Here is an 18,656-nt window from a genome sequence, read left to right on the forward strand (position 1 = left end):
ACGTATCCCGAAAATCGAATAGAAATCGAGAAAATCTAGAATTTAAAGCCCCTTGACTATTACTATTTGTTTCCTATTTTTTCCCAAAATGCGTTGTTTCAAATGTTTCAAGCGAGGATTATCAGTGAAGTTCTTTCTTTCTTTCGTTCAACCTAAAGATCGTCGAGGACAGACAACTACGACTACACCGGCAAAACTTGATTCCCAAACAGGTTTCTTCACATTTAAGGTAAATAACAGAGTGTGGTTCAATAGCAGTCTTAACATCAAGTCGGTAAAAGAACAGCCTTGTTCAAGCGTTTTTACACGTTGAATTAAGTATATTAGAAATACGCGTGCTAGTGTTTTTCAGAAGCAAAGACTTGTTTTAGAAGATGGAGAAGTTCGCTATTAAAATTGAATTCTTTCTATATATTTTTGCTATTTTTCCATTGCATCTTCCATTCGAGACTAAAGGTTATCGATTAAAAACCAAATGCAGAGGTATTTTACGCCCGGCCGAGCATCAAAACTGAATTGAAAGCAGTAATAAAAGGCGTTTCTTTACTTTAGGATAATATGTTAATAAAGGAAAACGCAGCTAAATTAGAAAATGCCCGTTCGGACCTGACGATTATTTTCCATTCAAATTCGAACTGTTTTTGTCAACATTATGGTGAAAGCCCCGATGCACATGGCTCTGCTGTGTACATTATGAGTAAGCGATGAATTTCTTGGTTATGTTTTAAACACGGTGATATTTTTAACTTTTACAGGAACTGAAGACTTTTAAACATGGAACGAGTTCTTGTAATTTTACTTTTGATGTGCCTCATTGCCTTTTTCCAGTTGCATGAAAGGTTTGTATCAACTCGTGATCTGTGTATTATCAACAACTGTCGACAAAACAGCCCAAAGTATAAATCAGTTCACCTTAAACAAAGTATAGGGGATTATTGCTCTGGCCTCTCGTCAAACAAATAAATGAAATTACCAAAAATATTTAGAGTGCAATTCATTCAGCGAAAATGCACGGCCATGAATGGCTGCAATATGAAAGTTTAAACTGTTCTTCGTATTTGACCCTCGCATAAGGTCATACAATGCCTCAAATTCCCTCACTACACCCCCCCCCCCCCACCCCCCTTCCCGATCCTCCCACGTCATTGGGCTGTGCCAAACTTGGGAAATAACAATGAGAGCCCATACTAAGAGAATAGAAAAATGTGTCTGTATATGTGCTTGTGCATGTCTTTTCTGAGATCTGTGACCTCAATTCAAGGTGACTGATGATAAACCAGAACGGCGAGCTTCAGAGGGCGACGTTAAATTAAGATTTATACAGTTCACGCTCTTTAGAATGGTCGTTAAAGAAAGTTTTATTTCCATTTCATGTGCAGTGAAGCTGGTCTTTTGGAGAAGAGTGGATTGAAGGGGTCATTGACGAACCATCCCTCTTCCCAGGTCACCGCTGACATCATTTCGGAGACTGAGATCAAGCCTGTTCCGAAGACTGAGCTCCAGGATCAGACTCATACCCTCCACAAAGAAATCTGTTGTTTTGACTGACCAGATCCTGTTTAAATAAAGGATTGTTGTTGATTATTGTTGAAGAACTGTGATTTGATAATTGAGTGGAAAATCAGGCTGAGCATTGAGCAAAAAAATTAAAAGTTATAGCGGAGCTCCGGCGGCCCGAAGGGCCGCCAAGCGGAGCCCCATACCCATATAGGGAAGGAAAGGAAACCCATGAATTGATTTTCTCATGGTTATCATGGTTAGCGGTATTGCTCGTGGGCGCGTACGCACGACGGCGACGACGACGACGACGGAGTCGCGCAAGATGGCGGCCATACTCCAGCTAATAGGTTGACAGAGACATGCACCCTCGGTTTGTAGCGGGAGAATGCCATTTTTCTTGGCGGGATTTTTAAAGAAAAACGATAGCGGAGGTTGATCTAATATTTTTAAGACAGGGTTCCACTGAAGCAATAAACAGAAAGCAAGAATTAACAGGCAAAGAAGTAGCGAAGAAGATCGCGAAAAAGACTGAGCGGACCAGCGCTGGGGAAGGAGGCGAAACAGTGCTGAACAATGCCGTGAATTATAGCTAGTCAAGGGCTAGAGAAAGGAAGTGAAATAATACCGAACAATGGCGTGAACCAAAGCTAACGAGGGCTATAGAAAGGAGGCGAAAGTACCCGACAAACTGATTCAGAAGACTGCCGAACTCCCCATGGCCAAGTTCAAAATTCGCGCGAACGTGATGCTGTGCAGCCGTGCAAGAAAATTCAAAAGTCACCTGATTTGGTCAGGTGATGAACAAGAGAAATCAAACGTACCCGAGTGTTTTAGAGAAATTACAAAACAGTAAGCGTAGCGGAAAGAAGTGGTTGATTCGTTGGTCTATCGAAAATATAACTTCAGTTCAGTCTTCACAACTTTTGGTGCAAGTTTCTGCCTGGAAGATTTACACTGGCCGAACTGAATTGCCAACTTGCGGTAAGTGACTTTTGTTGTTGCGTTTGCTATGAAAATTAACAAGTTGCCTCGGCGATAGAAGCTTATTTTCAATTGGAATCCATTAAAAGTCTTGCTTATTTGAAGCCATGCTGTAAGAGATTTTAAAAATTGCATCGTTTTAATTTCGCTCGTGTCTAAACAATAACACGTGGGTCGCTTTGGAGGTTGCTGGAAGTTGTAAACAAATTAAGTTTTCTGTCGATTTTCGTCGTCAACTTAAGCTTATAACCTCACGTCTAAAAATTAGCTTAACCAAAACCGTACTTGTAAACACGGCCGGGCGAGTTTTGAAGTTTTCTCTGAGTTAGTTAGCACTGCCGCTTCGTAGACTGCTAAAATTTCTTCTTCTGTTGTTGAAAACCAAGAAAGGTCTAAAAACCATTTTAAGCCGAAGCGAACAGGATTTGCTAAATTTACTTTTGTTCATATGTGAATATTTGCATATTGTGATTACAAAGTATGGAGATTTCCTCGTTTTGTTAGTTCGATTTATTCGGTTTGGCGAAATGCTTTTGTGAATTCCGAGGTTAATTTGGTTGAAGAGTGGTAAAGCTACTGCCAAGAAAATGACTGCAAAGCTAAATTAAGCCGTCGGCAAAATTACAGACTCTCAGTAATATTCAAATTTAAGCGTGAATAATTTTTATACTTTAACACCGCAAGCTTAAACGAATTTTCTTTATCCTCTCTTTTATTCGGTCACCTTTCATTGAGAAGGGATTTGCTGTTGATACTCGAGCTCAGATGTAGTGATATGCATCTTGTGTTTATAATGTAGATTTCCTCGTTTTATTTTGTTGTCTGTCCAATCAGTTCGGTTTGGTGAAATTCTTACATAGTCCAAAATGTCGAGTCGACGATTATGCATGGCAATCCTGTCTGCAAATAAAGCTCTGCTTTGATTTTGATTGGCTATTTCATTTTATTTGTGCCATTGCTTTGGGTTGGGGGTACATGGACCCTATTTTCTCAATAAGAGGTTATTCCCCAACACGGTATTTACACTTAATATGGAAATGTTCCTAAAAAGTGAGATGGTACTAATTAACTTGGTAAATTGAACAGTGTAATAGAAGTTCTTGCCCTGACCATTTCTTGGTAATATGAATAACTTTTACATACATATATGCACAATTTAGTTGGAGAGAGCGTTCTCCTATCTCCACTCTCTCTCTCTCTGCTGTCTTCTTCGCACTAATTTTTTATTAACTAACTTATTAAATTAATGTCACGGACTGTTTTCTTTGTTGTGCATGCATACTTTTTTGCTCGTCGAAGAAAGTTTCGGTTTCTTCCAGGCTGTACAGTTTCCTTTCTCCTTTCCTGTACCAATTCGTTTGTGATATAACTTTGTGAATTCTCTATTCTCCTTAAATTTTATCTCATCAGGTTGATAGAATGCACTCTCAGAGTGTTCCATCATTGTCTTCAGTCACTACAATTTTCTGGAAAAAACGCAATAGTTTTCTTAATTTCCTTTTACTTTGTGTTAGGACTTTTTAGCATGCCTGTAATTGGCCCATGGGCATTACGGGAGAATAATTTTCAAGTAAAGAATTACCTTCATTTTAGTGTTGAATATTTTAAATTGTTATGAATTAGGCATTTCTTTTTATTTTTTATATTTTTTATTTTAGTCGCACGCAATGTTTTATGATTTTACTGAGGTATACCATGTAAATGTAAATAATGCACTGGAATTGGCCAATCAGAGTATGCATTATATCGGCTTTAAACACAAACAATATATATAATAAATGACTTGTATGTGAATGATATTTTTATTACAGAGAACTGGACAGGGCAAGAACTTCTCCTTCTTTTGTGAATTTATATATTAATTCCTCTCAGTGCTGTCAAAATGTCTCAGGAACCTTCATTTCTGATAATCTATTATTTTCCACCATACCTACGGCACAGAAGCTCACCAAATCCTAACTGATGACTAACATGTGTGTATCTCTAGCCTTTGATGTGTGCTACATGTATATTCTGTTATCCTGCCTTAACTGCTAGAAACAATTTTGACAGAGCTGTTGCAACAGTTTCACTTAAATTGAATTCCAGTAACAGCGCTACATGTAGCAGTGTTATTGAGTATGAACTTTATGGAGGATTTTAACTTTTTATTTTTTTATGATTACAGACGACAACAAAACATGCATGTGTATACATAACCTGATGTTGGTGTTGGTTACAAACCGTAGTTCATAATAGTCATCCTATTACAGGTAAGGGGGAAAAGTTCAGAGAGTTTAGAACATTTCTTCCCCCAGCACACCTTAGCTTCTGTCTATAGGTGCAATAATTGAGAGGTTATGTATATATACGAAGAGTAATGTAAAGTTACTGTATAAACTAAACAGCATTAAAATCTGACATTTGAACGCCTCCTTTGTTAAAATTAGTCACGATTTAATTGTTATCACTCCCTGTGAATTCATAGAGATTCCAGAGGCAAATTATCACCTAATGTGGAAGTCCTGTCTTCAAGTGAGGGAAAATGACACAAAAGAGTTACAATGAAAGTAAAAAGAATTGTGAATGTTGATATGGTGTACATTATACATCATGTAAAGGTATTTGGTGAGTGCCAAAGGCATAACAATTCATGTATTGCTTTTTCAGGGCAAATTATATAACAGTGACATTTTAAAAGGTGTGATCAGAAAAATAATGAGTACATTGTCCAGGCAGCACCAGTTTATGGACGGCATGTGCAGACAGTAAGAGGAACTGTAAGCACTACCACGTAAGTTAGTTTTATGCTTATGACTTCTTGTTCTTGAATCTTGTGTCATTTCATCACAAGAATAGGTAATGAAAGATGCAATAGTTGTTGCAATATATTTTTGAAGGAAAACTTATGTCTGCCTATGCTGGATAACAGCCATGTGTAAACTGAATGTGAAGCAAACACTCTGTTAAAGATGGGGCAACCCTAAAACCCAGAAACCGGAATCCAGAATCTGGAACCAAAAACCGGAATCCAGAAACCGGAAACCGGAATCCACAAATCAAAGAAAATAAGTTCTTCAAATACGCGAAAATTGTTTTGCTTATCTTTTTGACTGTAAAAAGTAAGCTGCCAAGTAAAAAGGACCTCAAACTTAACCTTTTTTGAAACAAAAATTCCCTGTCTGTTGAAATCGTGCAACCGTTATTTTTAGTGAGGGCTATGATTATGAGAATCTCAGTAGAGTGCGTCTTAATTTTATTCCAAGCACCTTGAGAGTGTCTAAAATAAGCTTGCTGGTAATTGCCATTTTGTTTAAAAAGTGATCTTCAATTTACCAGGAGTATAAATTTATCCTTTATGTCGCGTAGATACTGAACAAGATATAAAATGTCATAGAGAACAGGATATCCGTCACTAGCAGCCCCCTGTACATTGACAGTCACGTCCCCACTTTCGAAGTCCAAAGGCTAACCCATCTGGTCTAAATATGAAATTTGATTTTTCCAACAGATACGAGACCAATTCCAGATTAACACAATTTCCACACTGATACTGTGACAAATCAGCCTTTCATATTCTTGGCGGCCATCATATTAAAACAATTGGTAGAAATGTTGCACACTTACTTCCGTCTGCTTCTCACTTGCTAACAGATTAGACCACATGTTGTTAAAAGATGCTAAAAGACTGCCAGAAACTCACTGCAATAGCCTATAATAGCTTGTTGTTAATGTGCTGCTCACCAGTCCTCTCAGAGCAATTCGATCTAGACAAGAAGCGGGCTCTCACTAGGGGCAGCTTGAACAAAAGATGGGTAACTTAGCCTAGGAGCATGCTCTCGTGTTTGGGCTAGGGACGTGAGTGGCAAAGCTGCATGAAGGCTCTTGGTGACATGCCAATGCAGAAAAACACTAGACACCTATTTAGCCTGCTCAGACACTAGAGACAGATACTAGAGCCTGCTAGCAGGCTATGAGTAACTCTATGCACCCAAAAAATCAGTAACCCTGACTGGATAGTGATGTACCCAATGGATAGCTTTATGCAGCTTTTGAACAACCGTGCCAGATATATAGCTAAGGGTTGTTCAGAACTAGTCAATAATTTTTTAGCAATTACAGTCTGTGGCTGAAGTAAAGCCAAGAAAATAAATAACAACAAAATAATTTTTGCTCATATTTATTTATTAGACATTGCTGAAGTGAATTATTTCTATTATCATTCATAATATCTGGATTCCAGATTCTGGTTTTTGGTTCCGGATTCTGGATTCCAGATTCTGGATTCTGGATTTCGGTTTCCAAATTCAGTGTTTTAGGGTTGCCCCAGATGATGTATGTGCATATGTTAATCTTGAATAATCTGAAATTTCAGAGAGTTTAAAAATATGATATCATATCTGTGATGGTTCTGAGGTGGAGGGCTGTTACATGTACATGTAAATGTCTCATGCACAATTTTTCACTCGTTATGATTCAGGAGCAAATAGTTTCTGTATCTGTTGATGTGCAACAATCTACACCAATATTTCAACCTAATAATGTACAGTGTATATTAATTAACCAAATTATGCTGTTTTTAGTTGACCAGTGCTACTGGAGTAATGTGATGTTGAAGTGCACAAATTTACAAACACACCCAGTGCCAACTTGTCAAATATATGAACTGGCCAGACAGTGTAGATTACAAAATTCTCTGAAAGGTAAGATGTTTCTTAAACGTTATTTTGTAATTAATGATTTCTCAGACATTGTTTTCTTCAAGAAAAGATTCATACCCCACATGGAGGTTTTTTCTCTATTAGAGCTCTTGATTCCTGATACTTTAATTTGGAATTTCTAAAGACTGGCCATGAATGGGTGTTGGGTGTGAATATCTTCTGAAACTGCACATTCATTCATTGAGTAAGCAAGAACATCAGTATTTATCCTGACAAACTCTGATAATTTTCTTCTGGAAGCTGAACTCATATACAGTTGTACAGATATATGTACAACCAAACAGCCTGGATGACCCTGTGGTTGGGACTCTGCACATTGTTGTAACCCTCAATGTTCCAGTTTCTTGTTTGAAGCAAATTGCATTTGCTCTTGAAAGCAAGTGGTGAAGTTCATAACAGTTATGTAAGTTTGCTTTGTATTTCAGGGCAGAGCCTGCCACAGTGAAAGTTGGAGTACCAACCCCTAGCATTTGATTCACTACTAACACTCAGTAAACAACTAACAATGAAGTACACTGTATATCAAAGAAAGGAATTACATGCCTGTTCCTGTCCGTCAATATATGAACAGTTTACAGATGGGGAGCCCGTATTAAAACATCAAAGATTTTCAAAGCAACCATGGCCTGGTGAGATATTTCTGAGGAAATATAAATTTAAGGTCCTTATGATTGCTTATAGGCATTTATCTTTATTGTAAACAATATCTTACTGAGTGTATTTTTCTTGTGTACTAATTGTTGTAGAACACAGAGATCACTGTTATGACAGAGATATTAATTTGTGAAAAGTTCTATAAACAAATGCATCTGGGAACAAATTAATTTATCATGGATGCAGCTTCTGAGAGATCCCCAATATTAATGGAACATACACTGTTCATACATGTAAAAGAGTTCAGTAATTCATTACTTATGATTGTAATGCTTTGTTTGGTTTCTCTGTATTTACAGACAACTTGATGGGATCATAAATTCTGCACCAAGTTCACTGAATAAACTGACTTGGAGGTTCAGTTCTGCAACCCGTCCTGTTTGTAGTAATAGCATAGCTGCAACATTGTGACAGATACACTGCATTACATTATTAAGAAACACATATTAACTAATTATTTTTAAGTGCCTTTTAAATTAATCAGTTTTTTCTTAGAGATAATTTACTCATGGTTTATTTAAATAATTGGCTTTTTGGCTTTAAAATGATATTTATTGAGCTTTTAAATCAATTGTGTGATAATCTGCATTGGACATGGCATAAATTGATATTTTGCCAACACGAAATGGAGAACTGGGTCTTAAGCAAAGTTGCAGGATTAGCATTTTTGTAGAGAGAAAGGGTTGAGAAATTTGTGACATTCTACAGACAGCCTTGCCATTCGCAATGTCCGATAAGGTTAATTTGTTCCATTCTGTTGTAGAAATAGTGTTCTCTAATTTATAAATTATTTCAATCTGTTGTTTAAATGATTGCCTTATAACCCCCTGTCTGGCTTTGGTGCATGTAGGATATTGATGTATTTTTTTTTATCCATTTTGCTGTAAATTACCTTAATTGATGTGTCAATCAAAACATATCTTGGATATGCTGGGCTCTTCTGACAAATGTACCTATGCCTGATAACCTTGGAGTGCATTTGGTTGTGTAGTGCAGACAAAATACATGTACATAATATAACTTCCTCTTAGCTTACTGATAATTCTTGGTATAATTTAATCATAGCAAAATTAATTAATGGAACCCAATAACAGCTCTTGTAGTCCACAATGCAGTCGAGAAAAAGAACAAATCACATTGAAATTGAATACTAAAATTATTATTAGAAGCCTATGCAAGTATTCATGATCAGCAAAAAAAAAAAAATCTTAATTACCATCCATGTGAGGGTGATTTTGCTTATTGCAACCCTTCCAGCAGGAGGAGACTCCATACAATAGTGAAGATGGCTAAATATATCTTTGGGGACAGGTTAGAAAACAAAACTTTCCAACTTTTCACATATGTATACTGTTTTGGTATTTTTGTGAGATTTCATTTGGTAGAGATTCAGGGACTGAGTATATTGTAACCACTGCATTTCAATCAGTCCCCACAACAAAAAAATGTGTAAACTTCTTTTGTGTGGGAGTCCCCATGTTAGCTGAGGAAGAATATAATGATTAATAACAATGCCTTGTCTTTCTGAATAAGGTAGGAAGGAACAAGAAATGCCACCAAAAAGCACAGAAGACAGTTCTGTTATGTGATCAAGATTTTTGGTGGCTTCCAAGAAATCCTTGAAATCATGGCTCTATACTTCATAATCACACCATCTTACACCTCGATCTGCTGATGTAATACTAGTTCCGGCTGAAACTATTAAATCATTCGCAATTTACCTCATACAAGTTGGATTATTTTCATTAACAACTGCATCGCAAAATGGAGGCTGGGTGCCTGTGATATCCAGGAGCTTCCACTATTGGCAGCCAGCTCCTAGATGGAGACTGCTCCCATGGCTGGCAAATCCTGGCAAGCCAGCCATGAGCCCCCACGCAGAAGGGAGAGCAGGCACCCGTCACACTGTGTGAACAGTGGAAAAGAGGGAGGGAAATGGGGGGGGGGGGGGAGGGAGGAAGCCTTGAAGATGAGGTCCCATGAACTGCCACGCAAATAACACGCTAGCGCCTGTAACGCTAAACACACTTCAGTCAAAGAGCACATGGGATCTGGCGCATGCCCATGTATGAAACGCCGCTGACTCCAGACAACACTGGCGCTCTTTGTTGTTAACTCCGTTAAATTGCATTTAACTGCATTTAGTGTCATTCCGAAAAATAACTGAGGAGCTCCGCTTTTAGGCTGGCCTAAATCTATATATTATTGATTAATCCTTGTTGACTATTTTCTATGTCATGCATGCACCGACATGACGAGAAATAAGAAAAGTACAACAGAGCAGAATTGGGGGAAACTGGAAGTCGTTTCGCGGTACCATGGTCAAGCCAAAAACAAACCAGTGCTACACGTGCAGTTTCGACACGTTTCACATAGCTAGGCTTTTTGCTGAATAAACATGCGGAACTTAAACCTGTTACTTGAACTGAAACTAACAAATTTCATGCGTACCAGTAGTAAAATCAAATGAGGCCTTTCTTAGTGTTTGGATCGGGTTTGACTTATCGCTGAGAACTGATCAAAATCTAAATTGTTTGGTTGAGAAATGAGTCGGCTAAGGGTTTTGGTCACGTGGTTTACACTATGGGGAGAGGGGGATATAAAGAAAAATCAAAACGCCTAAAAGATTTGAGATTTAATCCGGAATAGCAATTTTTTGTGGGTGGGGGAGTCACAAAATGGTCTCCCGGAATGGAACTTCCTTGTTTAGCCGTTTGTAAAATGCAAAAGTGAAAATATTTGCACTTGCTGTGAATATGAGAGGTTTTTTTATGATTTATTTAAGGTTAACAGCAAAAGAAAAAAAAATGGAAGACAAATTTTGCTATTTGAACTAAACGTAAGTCTTTAAACTCTCTAATAACCCAATAACCTGGACTTGTGACTTCCCCTATGCCAGAGAAAGTGAGAGATCCCGGAATTTGAAAAGTGTAGAACACAAGCCGGATACGAGGTCGAACAATGAAAGGGTAATTAGGCACCACGCTGAAACAACGAATCACGACAATCACCCGGATTACGAAATTCTAAGAAACGTGTAATAATACGCAAAACTCTTTTTGCTACAAGCTTATCCTGGCAAAGGAAACAGAAAGTACGCCGAAAATTTAGTTCGAAAAACGTTTTTAGATCAGTTTCAAAAAATAGTTTCAATAGTCCCGTCCACACTAGACCGGAGAATTTTGAAAACGGCGTTTTCTCTCTGAAAATCTTCTTTCGTCCACACTTAAACGCAAAGCAGCGTTTTCAAATTCCTCTTGTTTGAAGAGCGTTCTCAAAAAGCTCCTTTTTTGTGACGGATTAGTGTGAACGGAAGGTCTAACCGTAGAAATGAAACTTCGATTTCAAATTTCTCCAGCCTAGAGCGGACGGGGCCTAAGCTAAATTTATATCAGTTTTCTTTGCTTGAATCACTCTGGAAAAAACAGACCTCTTAATTTAAACGTATTTGGGCTGATTCCCATATATAAAGCTTTAAAGTCAATCGTTAAAGCGCAGTTAATGGAGCGTGACGCTATTTACGTACAGTCACTAGCTTACTGTTGTTAAACGTAACGCAATAGAACTGTTACGCGTTAGAACATTATAGAAGTCTTTCTTGTCTAGTTTAAACAATATTCACAATAGCCTTTCACGTATACATGTTGCAACAACGTCCGGTTTAACTATATCATGCTTTTTGTATGGCTAGTCTTTTAAATAGCCCCATTCTTGTTTCGTTCAAGGCCGCATGGACTCTGTACGTTTCATGTTACACGATTTTATATTGGTTTAAACCTAGACATCAGTCTACCTATAAAAGAGGCTTAGCTTGGACTTTAGCATCATTCGCTCGTTATATCACTACTGTAACTTTTAGTTAGCCCTCGAAATTGTAACTATGGCTCGTCCTCGTGGCGCTCCGAAACCTCAGGCTCGCAACCGTCGTCCACGTCGCCCGAAAAGTGGAGAACGCCTCGCTTCACTTACCTCAGAAGTTCTTCGTCTTCGCCTTCAGGCACTTAACCTTCCTATTACCGGGAGCAAGGTTCCACTGGTTAAACGCCTACAAAACGCCTCCCAGCCAACGCAAAGACCTTCGGCCGTGGGAAGGAAGCCGGCTGGCCGCGTCCAAAAGGGCAAGGGCAAGGGCAAAACGCGTTTAGCACGGCCAGCTGTTGAACAGTCCGATCCAGTCGCTGAAGTCACCGACGATTCTTCCTCCGTGAGTTCAGAGGACGACTTTGAAATGCCACTGGACTTGGACCCTGTCGAACAATCCGTCATATTGGACGGTCACGCACAGGCCATGGAACAACAGCAAATGCCGTTTACGGCTGGGCAGTTGGCTGCTATCCAACGGACCGTACAGCAATCCGTCGCCGAGGCCTTACATAATCATCGCTCTCAGGCCGTTCCCGACACCGCCCAGTCTTTTCATTCCTTTCCGTCTTCTTCATCTGGTCCGCAACAGCGAAGACCTGGCGCAGCCACGCCACTCGGCTTCCAAAGGGCTTTGGAAAAAAGCACTGAGGAAAAAATTTTGCGGGGTGAGTACATTGAATTTGCCTTGTTACTCCCCGACTCGCTTTCTCGACCCCAGGTCCCAGAGCTCCAGCTCCGTTTTGATGACTCCAGCTCAGCCCCCTCCTCTCGGATGACCATGGTCCGTAAACGTAAGCCAATCATAGACACTTTTCACAAGTGGTTAGACGCTTACACAACCTACATGTTAGTTCTGGTCACAGCCTATCCTCGTCGTTCCCTGGAACTTTTAAAGTATCAGCAAACGATCAGCTGTGCGGCTTCCAAATTTAAGGGTCTGTCCTGGCTGACCTACGACGAACAATTTCGCCGCCGGGCCGCCAGTGATTTAACTATCAATTGGGGCCAGGTTGACCTCGAACTTTGGACTGTGACGTTCTCGGGCTTAGCTAAACCGCACTGTATTGTCTGCTCCAGTCCTTACCACAGCCACAGCGACTGCCCGAGTGCCGACCCTTCCCGCCAGCAATCCAGGACTGGGCCCGTGTGTTTCAGATTCAACCGCGCACTTGGGTGTACCTCCAGTTCCTGCCAGTTCCCACATGTCTGCCGACGCTGCCACTCCCCCAGCCACTCCATCCTCAGCTGCCCAAGAAGTTCCACTAGGAAGGACCAGAGTAGCCAGCGGTATCAGAGCCCAAGCACTGGCGAACGCAGCAAGAGATAAGGTCCACCTCCAGGCTAGGAACAAGTCACCACCTGTATCCACCCCAATTGACGTTAATGTTTTAGAAAGGGAATTATCCCAGCACCCTAACCGTAATTTTGTAAATAATTTAATTAGTGGTTTACGCTATGGCACGCATGTCGGCTATACCGGTCCTGAAAAATCCCGGGTGTCCCGCAATCTCGTTTCCGCGACTCAACACCCTAAAGTTGTCTCTACAAATCTTGCTAAGGAGATTAATCTTGGGCGGGTAGCAGGACCTTTCAATGACCCTCCCCTTCCTAACCTCCAGTATCACCCCGTGGGTGTGGTTCCTAAGAAACATTCCACGGAATGGCGTACCATCTACCATCTCTCATATCCCGAGGGCGACAGTATTAATGATTATATCCCTAAGGACCCCTATTCCCTCCAATATGTTCGGGTAGATGATGCAATAAGCATCATTAAGTCCCTGGGTCGGGGCTCTTTCATGGCAAAAACAGATCTTAAATCAGCCTTTCGCCTGATCCCTGTCCATCCTGGTAATTGGCACCTGTTAGGCATTTACTGGCAGAATCAATACTATGTCGATCTCTATCTCCCCTTTGGGCTCCGCAGTGCCCCGTACCTCTTCAATCAATTATCTGATGCCCTGGAATGGATCCTGAAAAACAATTATAACCTGGGGAACGTCATTCACATTTTAGACGACTTCTTTATCGCCGAGGCATCCCGCTTGCAATGCTTGTCCAGTTTCAGCACCTTACTACGCCTTTTCATGTCGGTTCGTGCCCCTGTAGTCACGTCAAAGACCCTGGGCCCCTCCCAAGTACTGGAATTCATGGGTATTGAGCTCGATAGTACTCGTATGGAGGCCCGTCTTCCCGAGGACAAACTTCTTCGCACCCGGGCACTCTTAGATTCTTTTACGGGTCGCCGTTCAGTGCGTTTGATTGAACTCCAATCACTTATAGGTACCCTGCAGTTCGCATGCAAAGCAGTCGTTCCAGGGAGGACTTTCCTGCAACGTATGATTGACCTTACCAGGGGCGTACCCAACCGTTTCCATCACATCCGTCTTAACAAGGAATTTTTCAAGGACCTTAATATGTGGAAAGCCTTCCTTGCCGGGTGGAATGGGCGTTCCTTTTTCCTCGACTCTACCGTCACCCCGTCTCCGGACATGAGTTTGTATACCGACGCTTCGGGTACTATCGGTTTTGGGGGATATTTTAATGGGAAATGGTTTCAGGGTAGATGGCCTCCCCATATGCAACTTAACAAAGACCGGGGCATAAGCATCGAATGGCAGGAACTCTTCCCCACAGTTGTAGCTTGTGCTCTATGGTTTCCCCATTTTTCCGGGAAACGTATCCAGTTCTGGTGCGATAACGAATCAGTGGTCGCCATCTTGAACTCGGGTCGCTCAAGAGCTCCCCGTATTATGGACCTCCTGCGGTTTCTTGTCCTTATATCTATGAAACATAACTTCTTTGTCAGGGCCCGCCATGTTCCGGGAATCTCCAATGAGATTGCTGACGCTCTCTCACGCTTTCAGGTATCTCGTTTCCGGGCAGCTGCTCCAACAGCCGAGCGAACCCCTTACACCATCCCGCCTTCGCTCATGACCCTCTAAAAGAAGAAGTTACGAAGTACGCAAACTGGGGCCTGGCCTGGACTACTAATCGTACGTACGCTTCTGGGGAAAAGCATTTTATCCAATTTTGTCTCATGAACAGGCTCATCTCTAGCGATGGGGATATCCTTCCAGCCTCGGAAGGCACCTTAATATATTTTTCCACTTACCTGGCTAGAAAAGTTAAGCATAGCACCATAAAACTTTACTTGGCCGCGGTACACAATCTTCACATTTCGTGTGGGTATGGCGACCCCCTCCTGGGTAAACTCTTACTAAAAAAGGTCCTTAGGGGCATTCTCCGCTACCAGGGTCATACCCGTGTTCTAAGGCAACCTGTTACCCCGAGGGTTTTATTAACCATACGCCCCATTTTGCTCTCCTGGTTGGGTGAGCGGGATTTTTCTATGATTTGGGCTGCCTTCACACTAGCATTCTTTTGTTTTCTTCGCTGCAGCGAATTTACATATCAAGGGGTATCTAAGTTTCGCCCTCAATTTGACCTATCGGCCGATTGTGTGGTATTTCATCCCTCTCTGGCCAGTCCGCGGCAGATGTCAATCATTCTTAAATCTTCTAAGACCGATGTCTTTCGGGAGGGTCACCGGCTTTTAATTGCGTGTTCACCCTCACCGCTCTGCGCAGTGACCGCCATGCGTTCACACTTCCTCGTCGCGTGCCCTCGGGGGCCCTTATTCTCATTTCAGTCTGGCCGATACCTTACTAGGTCGGCGGTAGTACACCTTCTTAGGGACACAGCCCGGTACGCCGGTCTTCCTTATAAATCCCTTAAGGGTCATAGTTTTCGCATCGGCGCTGCCTCTACGGCAGCTGCTGCTGGTCTCCCAGACTGGTTGATTAAAGTTCTTGGCAGATGGTCTTCAGATTGTTACCAACTGTACATCCGTACACCTCAAAATGTCCTATTGTCCGCTGCGCCACGTATGGCCAGCGTTCTCTTTTCTTAATTTGGCACTTCTTTTGCTTGGGGGGATACCTGCACCGCAGGTATCAGTGGCTGTTAAGTCTTGCAGCGACTTCCCCAAGCTTCGTTTTCGCTAATTTAGTGGCGCTATTTAACGCTCTTTTATGCCTCTTCTTGTCCGATCCAGCACGTGCCGGCGGAGTCGGCTCGTAGTGCTGGGGAGATAAGTAAGGCTTGAGAACTGTCTACACTCTAGCACGATGCTGACCGGAGGTCAGCTCGTAGTGCCGTTTAGAGTTACGCTACTAGGACGCGCAAGCTTTTGGCCTCGCCGACTTGTCCGATCCAGTGCAGAATTAACCGCTGGGGAGATAAGTTTGGCATTTGGTCACGCAATGGAAGTTCGTCTGTCACGCCGATTGCGGAGCGGTGTTCCCCCCTTTACGCCATAGAACGCGTGTTTATTGCTTGTGTTTGTCGGGATAATTAAAGCATTACTCCCTAGGAACTGCAACATTAATCCTCAGAAACAGTCCAGATTTGAATCAAAAATTCCACACTGTGGACTTTACTGAGAACATGGCACAATTCCCTACCCCCCCCCCCCTCCCCCACCGCGCCAGTTAGAAGTCAATTAGATGTTTCACGTTTCTCCGTAGTACTGTTTCAACATTACAGAAATTTCGGCTGAAATCTTCAACTTCTCTCTTTTCTTGACTAGACTTGACTTGCAATGTTTTTTTCCCTCTATGTAGCTTTGAATGCCATCAGGAGATTTGGGCAGTAAGGTGACAGCTTATGGTGGAGTTCAACGCCATGGAAGGGTAAACTATGAATCCTGGTGACTACGGGTCGCATGATTTCTCCTTCATTGAATTGAATTCAAAGAACGGGAACTATCAGTCTTGAGTAATTTTAAGTATTCCGAGTTAAACTGAAGTTTGATCCGTGCTGATCGTTAACCCGCCCTCAAAGAGAACAACTCCGCAGCCCATACCAGTCGTACATATCGGTATTAAAGACCTGGCTAAATCGGCAGAGTTTGTGTGCGACGTACCAAGATTGCGACTTTTCACCAAGAGTTTTGCTCGAAATACTAATTTAAAGAAACAATCAATCTACTCAAGAAAGTCTTGCTTTACAATTTGTGAACAACTTGCATTATCGACTTGGTTAAGTGCCTGGCGACAGGATTTGACATGGTTATTATTTTCAATTTACTTCTACAATTCCTCGAGGACAGATTTTCCATTAAGATATTTTAAATGGTCATTCTTTCTCATTTACACCCACTTCAAGTCCAACGTACTGCATACGTTTACTAAGCAAAACGCAGCGAAACTAGAAAGTGCTCTACGATTATAGCGCGCGAGAGTAATTATGTATTTAAGTTTCTCGTTTTTCCTATAACAATCAAGCTGTTTTGGTGAAAAATATGATAAACGTCCATGAACGTGGCTCTAGGAAGGAAATTATGGGTAAGCAATGAATTTCTTTCTTTAAACAAGGTGGTGTTTTTTTCTTTAACAGGAATACTTTTAACCATGGTACGTGTTCCTGTCAATTTACTTGTGAAATGCTTCATTAAATCTCCGCGGTTTGTATATAAACTCGTGATCAGTTTATCATTAACAACTGTTGACAGAACAGCCTCAAAATATAAATCACTTTACCTCAGACAGAGGATATAGAGGAATACCGCTTCAGCCTCTCGTCAAACAAATGAACGAAAATACCAGAAATATTTAGAATGACAATAATTCAGCGAAAAAAATGCACTGCAATAAAATGGCTAAAATATAAAATTCATTAAAACTGTTCTTCGTATTCAACTCTTGGTTAAAGTCACAGCCATTTTTTGACTTCCCACGTTAATTTTGGAGTGGATACAACCTGGTCGCAATTTTGTGCGCGCGCCTCCGTAGTACTGCTTTAGCATTATAGAACGTTCGACTAAAATTTTCAACTTCTCTCTTTTCATGTCTAGACTTACCTAAAAACAAAATTTCCAGTGGTTTTCTCCCTCTATGTTAGTCGCGACTTTCCCGCTTGTAGCTTTGAATGCCCTCAGGAGATTTGCGCCGTCAGATGACTTCATGGTGGAAGTTCATGGTGTTTCGACGTGCTGGTAGGGTAAATTATGAATCCTAGTGACTACAGGTCTCATGATTTCTACTCCGTTGCACTAAATTCAAAGAATGGGAGCAATCAATCTTGAGTTGTTTTAGCTATTCCGAGTTAAACTGAAGTTTGATCCGTGCTGATGGTTAACCCGCCCTCAAAGAGAACAACATCGCGAACCGTACCAGTCGTACATATCGGTATTAAAGACCTACTGATCGGCTGAGTTTGTTCACTACGTACCAAGGTTTAACTTTTGACTGAGAGTTTTCCCGAAATACTTTAAGCTGAAACGGTCAATCTACACAAGAAAGCCTTGTTTTGCTATTTGTGAACAACATGCATTATTAACGCGGTTAAGCACAGTTGCCTGGGGACAGGATTTGACATGGTTATTCTTTTTCATTTACTTCTAGAATTTCGCGAGGACATATTTTCCATTTGCTACTGGTTATTTTAAATGGTCATTTTTTCTCATTTACACCCTCCTCAAACCCTCCGTATGACAGTTATTTAACCATAAAAGTAGCTCGAGCAGGTAACGGCCTTACGGCGGATAAATTGAGAGAGCCTTTGTCTCTCCAAGGAGCGGTGATCTAATTGTTAATACGGTAATTGGATTTCAGAATACCTCACCCCAAGCTCCTCCTTTATCTTTTCTCTCTCTGTTTTTTGCGCTGCTCTCCAAACAACCGAACGTATAGGACAGGCTAAAGGCTTCGAAAACGAGAATCTAGCGTAAAACTACAGCTTTTTATTGAAGGAGAAAAGGAATGATGTGAAAAGTTCATCCATATACTAAAACCACATCCCAAGGAAGAACTTTGCTAACGGGGACGAATTATTTGACAATGGAAAAATCCTGTTTGCTTGAGGCATTAATATATTATTTACGGTATCTAAATGGATGGAAAACAAAAGGAGACATGATGCATAAGGAATGTGTGAAATAACAGCGCTACTGGC

The 18,656-nt window shown here is 41.1% G+C and overlaps 1 protein-coding gene and 2 long non-coding RNA genes across 5 annotated transcripts; all 3 read left to right on the top strand.

Annotated features, from left to right (window-relative positions):
• The first annotated feature begins 148 nt into the window (after positions 1–148).
• On the top strand, positions 149–9,565 carry LOC149106733 (uncharacterized). Of its 2 annotated transcripts, XR_016209769.1 has the most exons (8): positions 149–229; positions 756–839; positions 1,380–2,481; positions 4,649–4,733; positions 5,131–5,254; positions 7,044–7,163; positions 7,607–7,810; positions 8,135–9,565. It is a non-coding gene; the product is annotated as an uncharacterized LOC149106733 (long non-coding RNA). The 2 variants fall into 2 exon arrangements; XR_016209768.1 differs by having other exon boundaries at positions 7,607–9,565.
• Positions 9,566–11,595: 2,030 nt separating this feature from the next.
• LOC149106734 (uncharacterized) lies at positions 11,596–16,017 on the top strand. 2 transcript variants are annotated; one of them, XM_089297949.1, is made up of 2 exons: positions 11,596–12,364; positions 14,567–16,017. In XM_089297949.1, exons 1-2 carry the CDS (start codon positions 11,716–11,718, stop codon positions 15,610–15,612), a joined length of 1,695 nt encoding a protein of 564 aa, XP_089154075.1. In that variant the 5' UTR covers positions 11,596–11,715; the 3' UTR covers positions 15,613–16,017. The 2 variants fall into 2 exon arrangements, with proteins under 2 accessions (XP_089154075.1, XP_089154074.1); XM_089297948.1 differs by having other exon boundaries at positions 12,777–14,773.
• A 190-nt stretch (positions 16,018–16,207) lies between these two features.
• On the top strand, positions 16,208–17,374 carry LOC149106735 (uncharacterized). Its single transcript, XR_016209770.1, has 2 exons — positions 16,208–16,393; positions 17,100–17,374. It is a non-coding gene; the product is annotated as an uncharacterized LOC149106735 (long non-coding RNA).
• The last annotated feature ends 1,282 nt before the right edge of the window (positions 17,375–18,656 follow it).

This window comes from Orbicella faveolata, unplaced genomic scaffold (genome assembly GCF_042242905.1).
Source record: "Orbicella faveolata isolate gen_17 unplaced genomic scaffold, um_ofav_v1 contig_3, whole genome shotgun sequence".
Classification (NCBI taxonomy): domain Eukaryota; kingdom Metazoa; phylum Cnidaria; class Anthozoa; order Scleractinia; family Merulinidae; genus Orbicella; species Orbicella faveolata.